At 38.8% G+C, this 21224-nt stretch overlaps 1 protein-coding gene across 1 annotated transcript in view; it reads left to right on the top strand.

Annotated features, from left to right (window-relative positions):
- The window catches only part of LOC133772932 (armadillo repeat-containing protein 3-like), a 128655-nt gene extending 108859 nt beyond the window's left edge, over positions 1-19796 (top strand). The window contains exons 19-21 of the mRNA XM_062210086.1: positions 15155-15355; positions 18434-18596; positions 19587-19796. Coding sequence (XP_062066070.1) covers positions 15155-15355; positions 18434-18596; positions 19587-19796 — 574 coding nt within the window. The remainder of the gene's footprint in view (positions 1-15154; positions 15356-18433; positions 18597-19586) is intronic.
- Positions 19797-21224: the final 1428 nt, after the last annotated feature.

Below are 21224 nucleotides of genomic sequence, written 5' to 3'. Positions count from 1 at the left end.
AGTTAAGTGAAAAAAAAATCTGCTGGAAAAAAATGGAATGGAAAACTAACATCTATCAGAACTTTCTGGTAGAACTAGAAGCAGCAACTCCACCCATTCAAAGCCCCCACCCACGTCTGTTCTGAAAACTTCCCATCTTAAAGAGTTGGAAAGCTAGGTTTTGGGCAGGGGAACAACTCTGTGGTTGTAGCTATGGTTTCAGGGCAGCCTCTCAGCCCGCAGTGAAGGCTAGCAAACTACCTGGACTCTGGGGAACTTAGGTCTCATTTCATTCATTGGACAACTCACTATGGAAGGCCATTTTTGGCTACAGTAAGCTGGCTCTTGACCTGCTTCTGTGTGACATTGAATAATCCAAAAACCTCTTTACTTCAAAAGGGAAAAGCATCTTGAAGAGTATCACTTATTAGACTCACCTGTTAGTAAGTATTAAGGAAAAGCATTTAAAGCTGCAAACTTATGAAAAGAGCCAGGCGGAGTCCTGCCCGGCTGTTGAGAATGCTGTGACTCTCCTGACCCTGCGTTGTCGTCCCTGTTAAATTTCTGTGACTTTATTGCAAACTGCTCTCACGGGGAGGGAGGAAATCCTACCACTTCCTCCCCGCGGTTCCTCAGATCACTCTCTGTTCTCCTAGTGCTGGTTCTGAGCTAGTGGAGATGTTTGATAAAACAAACCTTGCTGAAGTACAGAAGACAGATAGGAAGCTACATATTAGCCCAGAGGTAGTTTAGCGAAATGGTTATTGCATCCTTTGACATGAAAATGTTTAAGGTGTAGAAGGGGTACACATCACACCACAGGGTCCCCAAGGTTAGTACAAGAAGCGAATAAAGAGCAAACTTTTGCATCATTGTGTTAAAATATAGTCTGTGTAAAAGCAAATAACTCTCATGTAAGTATAAAATTAAAACATGGTAAATTTTATTTTATTTTTGATATTAACTGTACCATAAAATTGACTTTTGTAAACAGTTCCATTAATTTTAAAGATGTGGATATTTGTGTAGTAATTGTTACAGTTGTATTACTCTTGATATTATCTGATCTATTCCCTGTTACTATAGTTTAGTCTTTTTGAGAATAACACATGAATAGGATCATACAGTAAGTGACCCTTGTGGCTGGATCTTTTCGTTCAGCATAGTGCCTTTAAGATTCTTCCAAACTGCTTTGTAAAACAGGAATTTATTCCTTCTTATTTCTGAGTAGAATTCCATTGTATGCTACAGCACATCCACTCACCTGTTGAGGGACACTTGCGTGTCGCAAGGTTTTAGTGAGTATAAATATAGTCATATTAAACATCCATGTGCAGAGTTTTCTGTGCATGTAAGTTTTAATTTGTTTAGGTTAAACACCTGGGAGTAAAATTTCTGGACCGTGTAATAATTGTATGCTTAACTTTATAAAACACTGCAAAACTGTTCTAGAGTGGAGATAGTATTGTGTATCCTCACCAGCAACACATAAGTGTAAGTGCTCCACATCCTTGTTAACAAGTATTGTTAATTCAGTATTATAACTGTAATGATGATGGCAACAAGTGTCGTTAACTCAGTATTATAGCTATAACTATGATGGCAACCGGTATCGTTAACTCAGTGTTCTAGCTATAACTATGATGGCAACCGGTATCGTTAACTCAGTGTTCTAGCTATAACTATGATGGCAACCGGTATCGTTAACTCAGTGTTCTAGCTATAACTATGATGGCAACCGGTATCGTTAACTCAGTGTTCTAGCTATAACTATGATGGCAACCGGTATCGTTAACTCAGTGTTCTAGCTATAACTATGATGGCAACCGGTATCGTTAACTCAGTATTATAATTCTTAGCTGTTCTAATATGCAAATAGTGGTACCACATCATGATTTTAGTTTTAACTTTCCTAGTAACTGATGATGTTGCTTATTTGCTATCCTTACATCCTCTGATGAAGTGCTTGTTTAATCCTTTTGTCCATTTTCTAAGTTGCCTTGTTCATTTCTTACTTTTTAGTCTTGAGAGCTCATTTGTATCTTTGCTGGAAGTCCTTTGTTGGATATGTTGCTTGCGAATATTTTCTCCAAATCTATACTTTGTGAAATCATTCTGTTAGTGGTATTTTTCTCAGACCAAAGGATTAATTTTGATAAATTCCAATTTATCAAAGTTTGATGAATTTTGGTTTTGGTTTCATGTCTAAAAACTAACCCCACATCAGTATTTTCTCCACTTCCAAAATGTGAGTGCTTTTAGATTTTTGAATCTAGCATCAATTCTGAGTTTATTTTTACATGGGAGGCTTAGGTGAAAGTTCAACTTGCATATGAACATCAAATTATTCCAACAACATCTGCTCGAAAACAACCTTTTCTCCTTTGAATTGTGTTTGTTTCTTCCTCAAAATCACTTGGTGATTTCTTGCAGGTCAAGATAGTTTGAAGCCATAATACCAAAAATCACAATCTGGAACATCATAATCCCAAATGTTGAAATCCTGAAAGTTCAGATCTCTAAAGTATAACTCCCAAAAGATCAAAATCCCAAAAATATAATTCAGGAAAGAATAATTTTTAAAAAATTATTTTTAAATCATTTGTTTATATTTTTAAAGGAGCCCTATTTGAAAAACATGAAAACATGACAGAATGTTTCATAGGCCACTTTACACAATAAACAATAATAGTATACATACTTCTAAAGATTTATTTTACTTATTTGAAGACAGAGTTACAAGAGGTAGAGACAGAGAGAGGTCTTCTATCCACTGGCTCACTCCCCTGATGGCCAAAATGGCAGGAGATGTGCCGATCCGAAGCCAGGAGCCAGGAGCTTCTTCCAAGTCTCCCACGTAGGTGCTGGGGCCCAAGGACTTGGGCCACCTTCTACTGCTATCCCAGGCCTTAGCAGAGAACTGGATCAGAAGAGGAGCAACTGGGACTAGAACCAGTGCCCATATTGGATGCCGGCACCTCAGGCCAGGGTTTTAACCCGCTGCACCATAGCACTGACCCCAGTATATGTACTTTTGCAAGCATCAACACTCAGGAATAGTAACAACAGTCATACATATTCCTAAGGAACAGTCAAAAAGTGTGCAAAGTACACAAAAAGTGCAAGTGCACATAACTAGATTGTATCTAGCTTTATAACTGTGGTCATCTGAAATACTGTGATAAGAAACCTTAGCTTTTTTACCACATTCATCAAAAATCAAGGTGAGTCATGACCACATATGCAATCAAGAGCCAGGCTTATGAGAAATTTTCTTCCACAAGTGCCAATATACAAAAAGGATATCTCTGTATTTATTTAGAGAGTGCTAGTCTTGTTATATACATGCATACTGCCAAAAAGTCAATGTTGTGATAATGCACTTTTGGGGAATCAAATTTGTCACACACACACACACACAAATACATGGAACAGATTATAATTCTCTAAGCATTTTAACACAATTTATACTTCCAGTATTAGAAATGGGGCAAAGATGAAATGTACAGCATCATGAATTGTAAATAACAATAGTAATATGGACAATTTAACATGCTGGGAAAAGGGGCTTAAAAAAGAAACAGACAAAAATCAAAAAATATGACATGAAAACAATGTACTACAGAGACAGTATGTGGGTAATTACATGGAGGCAGTCCACAAAAACTGAGTGACTTTCATGAACATTAACAGTATTCAAAGTCTTGCATCATGATGAGTAGTTGATTTGGGGGGAGGAGGAAGCCATGGGTTTCCTGGGAGAACACATTCATATTCATTTGTCACGGGCACTGCTGTCTTTGAAATTCTGCTTTGAAATTCTTCTGTGATTCAATATACACAAACATGAGCATTCCTTATTAAACTTTTCCAAATTCTGTGCCATGTTGTTTTAGATATTCCGCACACACTCATACACAGACCACAAATTCAGCAGAAACAATACTGCTGATAGACTATCGTGATTATCTTCTTATGCTACCTTGCATATAATTATTTTTGAAACAGCAATTTCACTGGCTTCTTCAGGCAAATATGGCTTTAATTCATTAAGAGCTCTTGGAATTTCATCAGCTTTCAGGAACACCAGGGCAGATACATGAGACTTTTTAAAAAATATTTATTTGTTTGAAAGGCAGAGTGTCAGAGAGCGAGAGCCACACAGGAATATGTTCCATTCACTGGTTCTCCCCCAAAATGCCTGCAACAGCCGGGGCTAGGCCAGGCAGAAACTAGGAGCCAGGAACTCCATCGGAATCTCCCAAGAGGGTGGCAGGAACCCAAGTGCTTGGTCCGGTCCATCCTCAGCTGCCTCCCAGGGGCATTAGCAGGAAGTTGGATTGAAATCACAGAGAACTGGGACTTGAGCTAGCCAAGATGCAGGGGTCCCAAGCAGCAGCTTAAGCACCACAACACCTACTTCAATGCATCTTTGAGCTGAAATGTTCATCGTCTCATATTGCGTGGCCCAATGCCTTCTCAGAACTTGATCTCTACCCCTCTTATATAGCCTTTGGCCCCCAGGAGGATTGCAATTTTCAAGATTTCAGCTTTCCTAGTTTCAACATTCAGAATTTTAATCTTCAAGAGATGTGAATGTATGGAATTTTAAGCATTAGGAATTTTGGCACTGTGGGACTTCAAGATTTGGAAGTATGGCATTAGATATCATGGTCAGTTCCTCTCAAGATGTCATAGACTCCTTTGGCTCAACAGTTAAGAGGCTGCTAGGAAACCCACACCCCATATCATTGTGCCTCGGTTCAAGTTCCAGCTTTGCTTCCAATACCAGTTTCACACTACTGTATACCTTGGGGAGCAGCATGTGGTGGTTCAAGTACTGCCACCTTTGGGGAGACCCAGATTGACCTTCAGACTACTGGCTTTGATCTGTCCAGCCCCAGGCATTTGGAGAGTGAACCAGTGAATGCAAGATCTTTCTCTTTACCCCACCCCTCCCCTTTATTCCCTTTCAATAAATGAAATAATTTTTAAAATTTTTTAAAGATGACATAGATTAGTATTTCTCTGCTCCTCCTTGCAAAATACAAATACTAACCCTGGGAATAATGCAAGAGACAAACAAAGAACTCCAAAGGTGATAAGAAGAAGGTGAATCCTAGGCTGGGGAGCCTAGGACTGGGGAGCAATACAGCAGCAGGGCATCCCATGTCCCCCCCACGTAAGAGGACCCCCATCAACCTAGCAGCAGAAAACAACCAGCTTCTCCAACAATACTTAGACAAGTTCAGTGCCATCGGACAAGCATGTTGATTAGAACCCACTAAGTGACTAGTGCAAACAAACTCCTCCACCTTCCATATCCTCATCTCCACTCCTGCCAAGAGGTACTAAGGCAGCTGGTAACAATAACAAGATGTACCTACTGAAAGGGGTAGGAGGGAGATACTGCTATCACTGTATTAAGTCAATATTAGGAAACATTGTTAACATTTGGAGTCTGGGTAAAAATATATCTCCAGTTACAACTCTGTGCCATATGTGAACACCCAATAAACATATTTTTTTCATCCTACTTACGAACCAGTACATTCTTGAATACTGTGGGGAATTAACCAAAACAAGAACCAAACAAATGATGCATGGGGATAAGAAAGAGGAAAATCTCTATAGCAGGGCCAGTGTTATGGCACAGCATGTTAAGCCACTGCTTGCTACACCAGCACCCAAATCTCAGGGCACTGGTTTGAGTCCAGGCTGCTCCACTTCTGATCCAACTCTCTGCTAATGCACCTGGGAAAGCAGCAGAAGGTAGTCCATGTCCTTGGGCCTCTTCACCCACATCAGAGACTGGGATGGAGTTCCAGGCTCCTGGCTTTGGCCTGGCCCAGCCCTGGCCATTGCATCCATTTGGGGAGTGAACAAGCAGATGAAGCTCTCTCTCCCCCTGCCCTGCCTCCTTCCCTTTGCCTTTCAAATAACTAAAATAAATATTTTTTTTAAAAAATAAAATGTTGTAGCACATAATAAATAAACCCAAGAATTAGGGTTGCAGACAGTAAAGAGTTTTTCTTTATTTAAAGATTTTAATATAAATTTCCCCACATGGTGGGGCCTCATTTTGCATACCAATGAAGAACTACATAAGCAAAGCAAATAGAGTATCAGCTTGCCGTCCCATGGTAGAAGCTGGTTCCTGAGAGTTACAATTTAGGATATCTGAGAAAAAAGTTTGTAATAAAACAAAACAAATTTAAACAATGAAGCATCCTGTGAAATGCCAAATGGGTCACTCGTTTTACCTTTGTGGAGTAATAAATGGGATCGGGCATATCAAATTAAAGATAACATCTTAATTTTACATTAAAACATTAACATAGTGGATACAATTTATACTTCATTAGATTTAATTTCTGGGCCAAGACTTTGAAGTGTGGTTTAAGGTTCAGGCACGCATTCTAACTCCTTGTGACTGAAAGTAATTTAAATTTGTGGGGAAGTTGCATACTTTGTGTCACATAGAGTGGTGCTGGTTTTCATTCTAATAGTCATACTAGTTTGTATTGTGGCTTAACAATTCAGTTTAGCTCTGTATTTAAAATTCCTTTTTTTAGAACAGGTCATCAAAGAAGGAGGTACCTTTCTCTGAAGGGAGGAGAGAACTTCCACTTTGACTATGACCTTGTCCAAATATGATCAGAGTCAGCGAACTCAAAAGGCTTCCATAGCCTTGGCAACTCGTGACAAGAGCCTAGGGTGATAACTGATGCCATAAACAAGAGTGTCAATTTGTTAAGTCAACAACAGGAGTCACAGTGCACTTACTCCTCATGTAGGATCTCCGTCCTTAATGTGCTGTACATTGTAATTTAATTCTATAACTAGTATTCAAACAGTATTTTTCACTTTGTGTTTCTGTGTGGGTGCAAATAGTTGAAATCTTTACTTTATATATACTAAACTGATCTTCTGTATATAAAGAGAATTGAAAATGAATCTTGATGTGAACGGAAGGGGAGAGAGAGTGGGGGTGGGAGGGAAGTTATGGGGGGGGGGGGAGCCATTGTAATCCATAAGCTGTACTTTGGAAATTATGTTCATTAAGTAAAAGTTAAAAAAAAATTCCTTTTTTAAAAAGACTTATTTATTTGAAAGGCAGAGTTAGAGAGAGAGAGAGCAAGACAGATAAAGAGGTCTTGCATCTACTAGTTCACTCCCCAAATGGCCACCACAGCCAAGGCTGGGCCAAGCCAAGGCCAGAAGCGAGGAGCCAGAAGTCTCCCATGTAGGTGTAGGTTCCCTATTTATATATATGAGGTCAGCGCTATGGCACAGTGGGTAAAGCCTCTGCCTGCAGTGCTGGCATCCCATATGGGTGCCAGTTCGAGTCCCGGTTGCACTACTTCCAATCCAGCTCTCTGCTATAGCCTAGGAAAGCAGTAGAAGATGGCCTAAGTACTTGGGCCCCTGCACCCATGTGGGAGACCTGGAGGAAGCTCCTGGCTCCTGGCTTCAGGTCGGCGCAGCTCCGGCCATTGCAGCCAACTGGGGAGTGAACCAGTGGTCAGAAGACCTCTCTCTGTCTCTCCTTCTCTCTCTCTGTGTAACTCTGACTTTCAAATAAATAAATAAATATGTGTTTTGTATACACCTGACCTTGAAATGACTTTTGAGGATCTGTTAGGAATCAGATTGATATTCTATTCTGTGTAACTAGCACAATATGAAAAGCTGATTTATCTATGCAAAATATTTTCCTCTGTGCTGTCGGTGTGATGTGTTCTCTGCAAGGTTATATCCTACTAGTGATCTTATTAAAAAAAATCTAAAATTTAAACTACATGTTAAACAATCTGTAAAGGGCAGTTTAAATGTTTGTTGGCACATAAAGACAACTGTAGAAATTTAAAAATAATTGCTATATTTGCTATATTTAAATTTTTATTCCTACTCAACATATTGCCTTCTAAACATTTTTGTTGTTCAAAGCAAGATTTTAAGGATATGTTTAAGTTAATGGATGGAAATCAGGGCTCCTACACTGTACTGGCACACATTGGGGATGCTCTGTGCCCTAAATATATATATATATATATATATATATACACACATATATATACATATATATATATATATATATATATATACATACATACACTCCCTGGATACAAGTTAAAAGCTACAGAGTGAAACTTGATTTGCACTGTCTTCATTTAATTATTTAGCTTTTCTGTTATGTTTTCTACTTATATGTATTCCTGTGAGTAAATTCTTATTAAGAAAAAAAAGGAATATGCTCTCTGCCCATAGTAGAATTGAGCTAGAAATTAATAACAGATATACAGAAGAAAATCTCTAAACCTGTGGATATAGAATGATTTACTTCTAAATAATGTATAGGACAAAAAGGATATTCAAAGAATATTGAAAGATAGGTAAAACTGAATGAAAATTAAAATATAATGTATACAAATTTGTGAGGCACAGCTAAAGCAGTGTTGAGAGGGAAATCTATTGCATGAGATGCTCATTGTAGCAACCACAGTGGTTTTCAAATCAATAAACTTTCATTTCAAGAACCTGAGAAAATCAACAGCAAAGTAAACCCAACACAAGTAAAAGGAGGGGAATAACAGTGATCAGAAATCAATGAAATTGAATACACAAAAACAGTAGAGAAAATTAATAAAATTAAAAGCTGGAATTTTTAAAAAGATTTATTTATTTGAAAGGCAGAGTTAGAGAGAGAGAAAAATCTATCTGCTTTCACCTCCAAATGGCCACAATAGTCAGGGGTAGGCCAGGCCAAAGCCAGGAGCTAGGAGCTTCTTCTGGGTCACCCACAGGGATGCAGGGAGGCACTTGCACAATCCACCCCTGTTTTCCCAGGAGTTTTAGCAGGGAGCTAGATCAGAAGTGGAGCAGCTGGGACTCTAATCAGCGCCGATATGGGATGCCGGAGTCGCAGGCAGCGGCTTTACACATTATGCCACAATGCTGCCCCGTAGCTGGTTCTTCAGAAGATCAGCAACACTGATAAATCCCTAGGAAAGCTGACAACTAATAAAGCAAAAAGACACAAATTATGGATACCAGCAGTGAAAGAAGGAATTTTAACTACAAACCCCTGCATCAAAGGAAAATACTGGAATACCTCAAGCACCTTAGTTCAGCAACTTACATGCAATGGACCAATTCATTAAAAACTACAAGCTATCAAAATTCACCAAAGATGAAATAGACTAGGATAGTCCTGTAACCAGTAATTAAACTGAATTCATTTAAAATAAGTTTCAAAAAGAGAAATCACCTTATTGAGTTGTGTTGGTGAATTTTAACAAACATTGAAAGAGTTAACATCAATTCTACATCATCTTTTTTTTAAAAAAATAGGAAAAGGATTGATCCCAACTCATGTTGTGAGACTAGCATTATTCTAACATTAATACAAAGGAGAGTACAAGAAAATTATAGGCTAATATTCACCATGAAGATAGATGCAAAAATCCTTTATGAAATAGCAAATCAAATTCACCAATAGATTAAAAGAATAATTCACCTAAGCAATAGTTTTATCCTAAGAATGCAAGGCTGGTTCATATTTGAGAGTCAATCCATGTAGTCCACCATATCAGCAGGATGAAACTACATGATCACATTGAGGCAGAAAAAGCACTTGACAGAATTCAACATCTATTCATAATTTTTTAAAAAGGAGTAGGAGAGAATTTACTCGATGTGAAAACAGGCATCTAGAAAAAAATCTACAGATTACATCATATTTAACAGTGACAGACTGAAAAGGTCATAAGCAGGACAAGGATATTATTCGTTCTCACCACCCCTATTCAACATTTACAATAGTAAATCCTAGGCAAGGCAAGTTAAAAAGTTAAACGGTTGGAAAGTGTTTGAGAAAATTGTCCCTGTTTGCAGATAACATAGTTCTCTACATAAATAATCCTCAAGGAATCCATTAAGGAAAAAAATGCCAAAAACTAACAGATGAGTTTAATATCATGTCAGTAAATAAGATCAACATACAAAAATCAAAAATATTTCCATATACTAGCAGTAAACAATTAAAACCAAATGTTTAAAATATTTTAATAGTGTTAAATAATAAAATATTAAATAAAAATTATAGTGAAATAAATGTGTATGGGATTTACACATTACAACCATAAAGCACTTATGGCAGAATTTTTTAAATTATTAAATAAGTATAGAGACATATCAAGTTGAAATATTGAAAAGTATAATATAGTAAAAATGTCTCATCCCATAGCTGATCTACTGGTTAGTTCAATCAGACTTCAGCAGGATTTTTTGTAGATACAGACTGATACTTAAACTTTATGGAAAGAACTTTGAAGAAAAAATTTGAAATAATCATTCTACCTGACTTTAAGACTTACTGTCAAGCTGCAGTGACTAAAAAAGTGTAGACTGGTGAAGGTATGGACGGATTAATAGAAAGAATAGAATGCAGAAGCAGTTGACACACAAAAATAGTCAGTGAAATTTTAACTGAAATTAAAAATATAGATTCTCACGAGGTTATAAAAAATAATAGAGATCCTGTGTACCAATTATGAAATTTTATAATATTGATATGGGCTCAATCCAGTGATTTATTCAGGTGTTCCACTTTTCTGTGTGTGTGTGTATATTTAGCTCTATACAGTGTTATAACGTGTAGATTCATGTGTCGTTAAGATAATGACAGATTTTGTCACTACATGGACCTTTAATTTCTAATTGTTCCAATATAATTTGTTGAGAAGGCTATCTTCTTTCCATTGAGTTCGTTTTTCACTTTTGTCAAAAATTTCGTGAGCATATTTATGTGGGTCTATTGCTGCTCCTCTATTCTGTTACATCAATATATGTCTCTATGCCTCCATTAGTGTCAAGCACTCTTTTTCACAGTAGTTGTGTAGTAAACATTGATATCAAGTACAGTTAGTCTTCCTACTGTTTTTCATTTAGCTATTCTACATAGACTGTGCCTTTTCATATAAATTTTAGAATAAAATTTTTTGTCTAAGAGAAAACTTTGCTGAGATTTTATAGGAATTGTATTAAAAGATCACATTAGAGGACTGATGTCTTCAATATGCCGTATCTTCGAATCCATGAAAGCAGTGTGTCTTTCCATTTACTTAGGTCTTTACTATTTATTTCAACAAAATGTTTTATTTTCATCACTCAGACCATATAGGAATTTAAAACATGTGGAATTCCTATATGCTTTATAAAGTTTATACCTAAATGTTTAATTTTCTTTGGAGCAATTGTAAATACTCCCAAATGTTTTGGTTTCAATTTTGCTTTCCACATGTTCATTGTTACTATTTAGAAACATGATTGATTTTTATCTTATATCCTGAGACCTTACTGAACTCACTTATTAGTCCCAGGAGATTTTGGTAGATTCCTTAGGATTTCCTGCATAGACAGGCATATCCTCTGCTCTGTCTTCAGTTTGACGATGTTTGATTTTGAGGTGTCTGGTTGTATATTTCCTTGGGATTACCTTATTGGCATTCACTGGAACTGTTGACTATGTACATTTGTACACATTGATGAAACCATGACAACCGTTATTTATCTGATTATTTCCTGTATTTCACCTTTTCTCCTTGACTTTGATGACACTAATATTAGATCTTTTATGTTATACCCCACGTGCCTGAGAATCTGTCAATTTTACATTGTTCAGATTGGATCATTTCTACTTCTCTATCTTCAAATTCACTGATTCAATGCTCTGCTATCTCTATTTTGCTTTTAAATCCATTCAGGGAGGGTTTTTAAAAGAGATTTGTTTACTTACTTGAAAGAGTTAAAGAGAGAGAGGGAGAAACAGAAAGAGAAAGATCCTCCACCTGCTGGCTCACTCTCCAGAAGGCTGCAATGGCCAGCACTGGGCCAGGCTGAAGCCAGGAGCCAGGAGCCTCCTCTGGGTTTCCCACATGGATGCCAGGAGCCCAGGCACTTGGGCCATCTTCTGCTGCTTTCCCCAGGCCATCAGCCGGGAGCCAGACCAGAAGTGGAGCAGCCGGGGACAACCCAGTGCCCATCATGGGATGCCGGCAACACAGGTTGTGTGGCTCCACCCACCACTAGACCCCAGGGAGTTGGATTTTATTTTGATTGCTGTATTTTCCACTTTAAAATTTTATTTTTACATCTCCATTCCTTTCTAAGACTTTCTAACTCTCTATTCATTTCAAGAGTGTTTGACTTTTCTTCCTAGAGCATTTTGTGAGATTAATAGCTGTTATCCAGATGTTGGTGTCTTTGGGTGTTTTTTTCCCCATATGAGTTGAGATTTTCCTAGCTCTTCACATGATAAAAAATTTCAGTTATATTATGTTATGAGTCCTAAGGGCTTTAGTCACATCCTAAGACTACCCCTTTTGTGTGTGTGTTATTGCAGGTATTTTTTCATGGTTGAATTCAGGCTGTAAATTTCTTTTTTTAAAAGATTTATTTATTTATTTGAAAGTCAGAGTTACACAGATAGAAAAGAAGAGGCAGAGAGAGGCCCTCCATCCGCTGGTTCATTCCCCAATTGGCCGCAAAGGCCAGAGCTTTGCCAATCTGAAGCCAGGAGCCGGGAGCTTCCTCCAGGTCTCCCACATGGGTGTAGGGTCCCAAGTACTTGGGCCATCTTCTACTGCTTTCCCAGGCTATAGCAGAGAGCTAGATTGGAAGTGGAGCAGCTGGAATTAGAACCGGTGCCCATATAGGATGCCAGCACTGCAGGTGGTGGCCTTATCTGCTACCCCACAGTGCCAGGCCCCAGGCTGTAAATTTCAATCAGTATGCCTGTGGGGTGTCATTCCAATGTTAATCCAGTTTTCAAAGCCTTTGCTGTGCTACTTTGATCAATCTTGCATATATTCTAACTGGTATCCAGGTTGGAGTTTGAGTGGTAGTCTATCCCTTTGTTCTCAAATTCAATCAGTTCTCAAAGTCTGTATGTGTCGCTTAGAGTCAAACCATGCATGCACAGATCAGGATAAACCCAGGGATTGAGAAGCAATTTTAAGGTGTTGCATTATGACTTCTTTCTGTCCATGATCTCCCTTGTCATTTCTGGATGCTTGGTGTTTCCCTTTAGCTCATTTACCAGAAAATTTTATTTACTCTGCTCTGTTACACTCCTACCATGACAGCACCCATATATGCAGCCAAACATCAAGAGGTCTGGGTGAGAATAAAGCCATTTTAGGCTCTGATAGTATCTTAGTGTCACCACTGTCACAGGATTCTTAGGAATTGAGGTGCATCAGAATGGAGAAAAATAAGAAATAACAAAGCAGAGAATTCTCCACTCCCTGTCTTTCCTATTTCTCAGGAGGGCTTCTCCCTGAGTTTTCTTCATGTTAAAGCTGATGTCCAGATATTGGCTAGGTTTAGTTCACCGTGGGGAATGGAAGAAAATAATAAGATAAGCTCACCATCAGTTCAGCACTAATTCTCAGTCTTCTCTGATTTTCCTGCTGCTACTTGCTTTTCAGGGTCTTCAAGTAGTTGTTGCATGCATCTTGTCCAGCTTTTATGATTATCTTCAATGGGAATGTCAAGTTGCAGTGTTCTTATTCCATATTCCCAGAATGAGTATCCTTGCCAATGTTTTTGTTCAGCTCATTAATTAATGAGAGAACCAGTAAGATGTTGATACTGGTTCAACAGACATTTGAGGTGCAAGGTATTTATATCCAATTTAATTAAGGAATACTAGAAAAAGATTGATGAGTTATAAAAAATGGATGAAATCTTACATGACAACTGTAATCTTTGGTAGTATCTTTTTCATTAGATGGAAATTATCTGCTTTTCAATTAAATAAAAATTTGCATGTTAACTAGTAATCCTCTATGTCCAGAACTCTCACTAGTAGGAAGTAATGTTTTTACTACTTCCTAATAAAATTAATAGGAAATAGTGTCTTCGTTAATTGGAAATAGCGTTTTTACTATTTACTAAGAAAATTCTCAGCCGGCGCCGCGGCTCACTAGGCTAATCCTCCGCCTTGCGGCGCCGGCACACCGGGTTCTAGTCCCGGTCGGGGCACCGATCCTGTCTCGGTTGCCCCTCTTCCAGGCCAGCTCTCTGCTGTGGCCAGGGAGTGCAGTGGAGGATGGCCCAAGTGCTTGGGCCCTGCACCCCATGGGAGACCAGGATAAGCACCTGGCTCCTGCCATCGGAACAGCGCGGTGCGCCGGCCGCAGCGCGCTACCGCGGCGGCCATTGGAGGGTGAACCAACGGCAAAAGGAAGACCTTTCTCTCTGTCTCTCTCTCTCACTGTCCACTCTGCCTGTCAAAAAAAAAAAAAAAGAAAGAAAATTCTCCTTTTACTAAGTATAGAACTAAATGTGTTTCCTTAAATAAATCTTGGGTGACTTGGAAAATAAGTGCCATTCTTATGTTGTTTTTTGCTTTATTTCCATGTTTTGGATATTTTTTCTTAAAAATGGTAACACGAATTCTTGCAAAATATCTCAGCTAGAGACCAGTGCTGTGGCATAGTAGGCTAAGCCTCTGCCTGTGGCACTGGCATCCCATAAGGGCACCGGTTCGTGTCCTGTCTGCTCCTCTTCTAATCTAGCTCTCTGCTTATGGCCTGGGGAAGCAGTGGAGGATGGCCCAAATGCTTGGACCCCTGAACCCAAATGGGAGACCCAGAAGAACCTCCTGTCTTCTGGCTTCAGATCAGCCCAGCACCAGCCATTGCAGCCATTTGGGGAGTGAACCAGCAGATGGAAGACCTTTCTCTCTCTCTCTCTCTCTGTTTGTAACTCTGCTTATCAAATAAGTAAATAAAATCTTGGAAAAAAATCTCAACCAAAGCAAGATATGATATAAAACTAGCTTAGACTCTCTGAGGAGGCAAACTAAATTTTTTCAGTTCAATAAATATTCAATATATACTTGCTGAGTACCTGATACCTTGCAGATATCTATACAGAAGCCCAATATATGATTTAATAATATATGTATTACATAGTATTTTCTTAAAATTAGTTTCTTCTATGTAATATAGCCTCTGTAAATGAAAATTTTAAAGAGGATGTTTAAAGATGTTGAGTTCTAAGATGCCCTATTTCTGTGATGCTTTTCAAATTAACTCAAAACACAGTGTTTGCTGATTTGTTTAACAGAGTATATCATATTGGTTGCTGTCGTTTACTCTTATAGGAAAGGCAGAGGAAGAAGAGAAGAGGAAAAAGCAAAAGAGGAGGAAGAGGTTCTGGCAGTACCAAAATTGACTGGAGAAGGGACCCTTGATAAAGAATGGTACCCTCCCTCTGACTCTGATTTCTGTATCTATGTATATGAGGTGACCAAATCAATACTGCCCATAACAAATATTAAGGAACAGATCGAAGTTCTTGCCAAGTAAGTTTCTGAGTCTAAATTCCTGAGTTCTAAAAATTTTAGTGATCTGCTTTCTTAGTCAATTTTCAGACAAATACAACATATTAAAATTGAAATTTATAGCCCCTTCACTCTGACTCTGACAATGAATTGAAACACCGTGAACTGAGAAAGTTCTCAATTTCTACTTTAGGCCACATTTCCACAAAGCATCAGAGCTGAGAGCTGGAAATTGCTTACAGGAAAATGCCTGTTATTTTTTTCCAGCTAAACATCTTTCCATGTGATCCTGAATAAGTTATAAATGAATCAAGTTTTAAAATTATATAATTTATTATGTGAACGGAGTACTCAGAATTTAATGGAATCATACTGTGAATGCTTTATGAACTCACAACTTATTCTTGATACAAATAACAGGCCTCTTTCTGTTACATGTCTGTTTTGGTTGTGTTTCACATTATTCTAAAGTAGGATATGAACATCCTAAGAGATGGTTTCATGGGCAGGCTCAGGATTCTGTGTAAGTCCAGGAAGTTGCACTCTTCATAGAATTTGGTTTGCTTATTTGTTTGTGAAGTGACAGGCTTGAAAACGGCAGTCACCAATTAAATAAAAACTATTAAAAGAATAATTAATAGCTTTTGTTTTTTTTTTTTTTTTACCAAGAACAGTTTTATACTTGTGGCCTTATTTGCTGAATTCAGGATTTATGTTAAAATAATCCTTTAAAAATCTGTAATTAAGGCAACATTTTAAAAATAAGATAACATTAAATTTTAACCTTAGTTACTTTTAAGTAGTCTTGAATTATTTTTTATATATGAACTTTAATGAAGACATTTTTGCTAGACACATTTATTTCATTTACCTTTACCCAATTTATATTTAGCAGTTACACCTCAGTGACTTAATTGTTGATATTGTATCATACCTTTGTCTGAATTAAGGTTAAAATTACATTTACATGGAATTTTACTCTTTTTATAAAACTCTAGCTAGAAATTAATGACATAAACCAGAGATTGAAAAATCCACATCAGGGCTGATCACCCATTGTTATTTTTCAACCAGATCTGTAAAAACCAAGCCACAAAATGTTGGCAAGTTACAGGCAATTTTTAAGGCAGCAATCTTGTTAGATTTAAAAGAGAGAAAATTTACATTGAAAAGGTGTCCCTTAGACTGAGCAGAGCCCATGCTCAGGGGAGGGACACAGACTCCAGAGACAAGGGAATAAAGGAGACAAACAGGCAGGACAGGGAGAAGAGTTTACCTCCCAGGATTATGGATGCAGACGGTGCATCAGAAAGTGGCCACGAGACAGGAACAGAAGCCAGTACATCCAGGACAGGCCTTTAACCAGACCAGAGTCTCCCGTCCTAATGCCGTCGCGCTCAAACGGAACGGAGACTGTATTGGTGTCTCATCAGACTGCCAATACCCAGAAGGCGCCACCAGAAAACAGGAGTCGACTTACCAGAGGACCCGAGGCCAATTGGTCAGTGAAGAGATCAAGCCGAGCCTCCCAGGTCGATGAATCGGGACACGGGGCCCTGGAACATCATCAGGGGGCACCTCCCCTATGGCCAGAGCACCAACCTGGAAGGATCGGAGCGAGGTCTTCCTGGAGGTGGTCTCCATATCTCGCTGGGGCCTCCAAAATGTTGTACCTGAGCGAGTATGAACAAAGGAGCTCCACACATTGATAAAATTTGATGGTCCTTTATTTGCCGGCAGTGGAGAGTGGGCTCATGCCCTAAAGAACTCTTGACCCTGAAGCCTAAAGCAACAGGGTTTATAAAGGCAAAAACCACAAAATCAGGAGGGGAATTCATGGTTGCTAGGAACAGGGGGGAATACATGGTTACCGGGGTCAAGCTGACCTAAAACCTATGGGAAACTAGTATCAATTATAATCTTGACAATACCAGTTACAATCTTGTAATCCTGACATTAATCCAGGTATTGGTTTTAATTATATGTAGGACATAGACAAATTACATTTTTATCATTAACCCAGGTGCAACCTTTCTACTTTTAAGCTTGAACAATTATGCTAGGGGGTTTCTATGCTCTGCCAAGTGTGATGTAGTGGACTGCTATTGTTCTACTGTTTTAGATCATTGTTTCAGACCAGAGTCTCACAGTGGTGGGGGGGGGGGGGGGGGTGCTTTCCCAGAGTGGAGTCTCAAGTGCTCCAAAATGGAGTCCCTACTGTCAAGGTGCTACTTCATTTCAGTGTTACAGAATGTCAAATCTTTTTCTAAATTGGAACAAATAATACATTTTAGAAGAAACATTAAAATAATAAAATATGAAAGTTCTTGTAATTCAAATGGGAAAACCTTTATATTTGTCTCATTCTGAGTTTAAATTCCTTGAAAGAAGAACCATGTTAGTGCAATGCCTTGGAATTCAGATTAAAATATTTAAAAGTACTTTTCAAAAGTAAGATAGGGACAGGTGTTATGGCATAGTAGATTAAGCCACCTCTTTGTATGCCTACATTCCATATGGAAGCACCAGTTCAAGTCCTGGCTACTCCGCTTCTGATTCAGCTCCATGCTAATACACGTGGAAGACAGCAGATGGTGGTTCAAGCACTTGGGTCTCTGTCACCCATATGAGAGACCCAAATGGAGTTCTTAGCTCTTGTTTCAGCCTGACCCAGTCCCAGCTGTTGTAGCCATTTAGGGAGTGAACCAGCAAATGGAAGATATCTCTCTCTCTCTCTCTCTGTCACTCTGCCTTTCAAATAAATAAATAAAATTTTTAAAAAGAACAAAATAAAGATAAAAATTTTAAACTGCATTGACATTTAGTGTTAGCTGACATATATCTTCTTATAAATACTGGGAAAATTAGCATTCATTTTCTTCTTCAAGTCGAACAAAGTTACTAGAATTTCAATTTATGTTTGCATACAATAAGCTTATCAACCTTGTTACTGTAAGTACATTTTTAAAGTAAAGCCAACAATAAAAATTCAGAGGGAATGTGTCTTTTACACATATAATTGTACATGTGTGTAATATACAATGTATTGAAAATAAAATATTAAACTTGATTGATTTGATCTCAATGCAATTGACACAGGTATGTGGCAGAAAAAATGGGTGGTAAGATCGCAAAAGAGAAAATGATTTCTTTTGGTTGGGAACTCCACATAAGTGAGCTAAAATTCCAACTTAAATCCAATGTTGTGCCAATTGGACAGATCAAAAAAGGAATCTTCTACCACCGGGCTTTGCTTTTCAAGGTATTGGAGATATTTTGCCTCATTTGCCATTAGATAAAAATGAACCTGTTTTTAGCATTTAACTACATAATATAAGTCCTGTCGTTTAGATATACTTACATTTAAATATAAGGATACTTTAAAAAGTTTATGGAAAAACTGAAATTAAAAGATAAATTTAGGGTCAGGGGTTTGGACTAGTGACTGGGATTCCAGTTCTGAGGTCACTGCCCAGCTCTTGCTGGTGACTCCAGCTTCCTGCTGATAAAGATCCTGAAAGACAATGGCAACAGCTCTCTTGCAGGGACAAAGGAGCCAGGGCAAAAATGGAGACAGGAAGACCAACTAGAAGGTGACTGGAGCAAAAGATTGACAGTAATCCCCCTTACTTTCCAGACAAGAAAATTAATGCTTAGAGAAATAATTCATCCAAGGTCGACCAGAGATGGAGCTAGAATTTAAATTCATGCCTATTTGAAACAAAACCTACCACATTACTTCTACCATAGATAATTATCATTCTCAGTCCAAATTCCGGGACACCTCAGCATAGTAGGTAATCAATACATTAAATTAATCTATCTATACCTAATATTAAAACAAGACAATTCTGCCCTATAGTATTAACTGCTAGCTACTTAACTTTTAAGCATATCACAGCACAGCATACAAGTGTGGACCAGTTGACAGAGAGCCTGTGGAACAGCCATTGTTCAGTCTCCTTTGTCAACCTGGTGCTGATGCAGTACACTGTAGCTTACCTGAAAAATGTCACTTCCCAGCAGGATCTGCACAGAGATTTGGGAGTCTTAGACAATCTTGAGGCACAAAGGAGCTCGCCACATTGGATTTCCTCCTATGACAGTGTTCCACATTTTGAAACCTCCCTCTAAGCATTTCTTCCCAGGAGTTGCATACTTCAAGTACTGCAGCCAAGGTGGGTTTATGCCTAAAGATTTTTCTCTACCCCTCCTCTCATCACCCTTGGTTGTTCTTTTGTTTTTCCCACAGGCTCTCGCTGATCGAATTGGCCTCAGCTGCTCTCTAGTTCGAGGGGATTATGGCCGAGCTTGGAATGAAGTGAAGCTGGCGAATGTGTCTCCTAAGGCAGCGACCGGGGGCTTCTCCCTGCCGGAAGTATACATTGTCGACCTCATGTTCCATCCGGGCGCACTGATGAAGTTAGGAACTAAAGAGGCCGACCTCTACAGATTTCTTTAAACTATCAGTAGAACACAAGGAGGGGCCAAACAGGAAATGCACTATATATACTTCCTAGAAAGTCCACCAGTTGATTTTATTTCCTGTAGAAAGGAGGACTCTTCGGTTGAGCTTTGTTGTCCTTCTGATTTTTGGCTTCTAGCAAAGGTTCAGACATATTATTCTCACTGTTGCTCACATAAAACTTACTGTCAAAATTAGCCCAGCCCCCCGCCCCCCGTTTGCTAAGATCACCTCTGCCACCTGGGGACCACGTGTCAGAGCACTCAGTGGCTGTTCTCCAGACAACACTGCAGCTTGTGACTGGCTCCTCATGCCCAATGTGCTCAAGAGCTCTAGGTTAAAAACAAAACTCACTGCTTTTTTCAATTTCTTCAGTCATCTAGCTCACTTTCGTTAAGATTTTGATAGTTTCAGTATTTGTACATCTATTTTGGTCCTGTATTACAAATTCTACTCAAAATTTTTGTTCATTTTTTTTTTAACTTTTATTTAATGAATATAAATTTCCAGTGTACAGCTTATGGATTACAGTGGCTCCCCCCCCCATAACTTCCCTCCCACCCGCAACCCTCCCCCCTCCTGCTCCCTCTCCCCTTCCATTTGCATCAAGATTCATTTTCAATTCTCTTTATATACAGAAGATCAATTTAGTATAAAGATTTCAACAGTTTGCACCCACATAGAAACACAAAGTGAAACATACTGTTTGAGTACTAGTTATAGCATTAAATCACAATGTACAGCACATTAAGGACAGAGATCCCACATGAGGAGCAAGTGCACAGTGGCTCCTGTTGTTGACCCAACAAATTGACACTCTAGTTTATGGCGCCAGTAACCATCCTAGGCTGTCGTCATGAGTTGCCAAGGCTATGGAAGCCTTCCAAGTTTGCCGACTCTGATCATATTTAGACAAGGTCATAAAAGACAGAGTGAGGATAGTAACCAATGATCCTAAGAGTGGCATTTACCAGGTTTGAACAATTATACAGCATTAAGAGGGGAAGAGGACCATCAGTACACACAGGTTGGGAGTAGAGCCATTGGTGGTAGAGTAGAGGTTATGATTACAAAGGAATGAGGCCCAAGTGCACTAGACAGGGCCTAGAACAAAGGACAGAGTCATTATTAGAGGAGCTAAGAAAGGTGCTGTCTAAGCTACAATTAAGTTTTCTGATTGAGAGGCAAATAGAACCTGATAGAAGGGGCTTGATAATAATCTGGTGGGCTTTAGGCCTTGTAAATTCAGAGGCCCAGACCTATCTATCTCTTCACATGGGGTATATCCTAAGGGAGGTGTGAACCTCCTAGAGGAAGGCACTCTGTTGACTTTCATTACTTGGCTGGCCTGGGAGGAGAGCTGGCCAGGTAAAGGCAGGTGGCATCTCTAACAAGAAATTTACAGTTCTGCCTGCAATGTTGCTG

The sequence above is a fragment of the Lepus europaeus genome, chromosome 13 (genome assembly GCF_033115175.1).
Source record: "Lepus europaeus isolate LE1 chromosome 13, mLepTim1.pri, whole genome shotgun sequence".
NCBI classification, from domain to species: Eukaryota; Metazoa; Chordata; class Mammalia; order Lagomorpha; family Leporidae; genus Lepus; species Lepus europaeus.
Note: the sequence above shows the minus strand (reverse complement) of the source record. Positions and strands in the feature narration are given on the sequence as shown.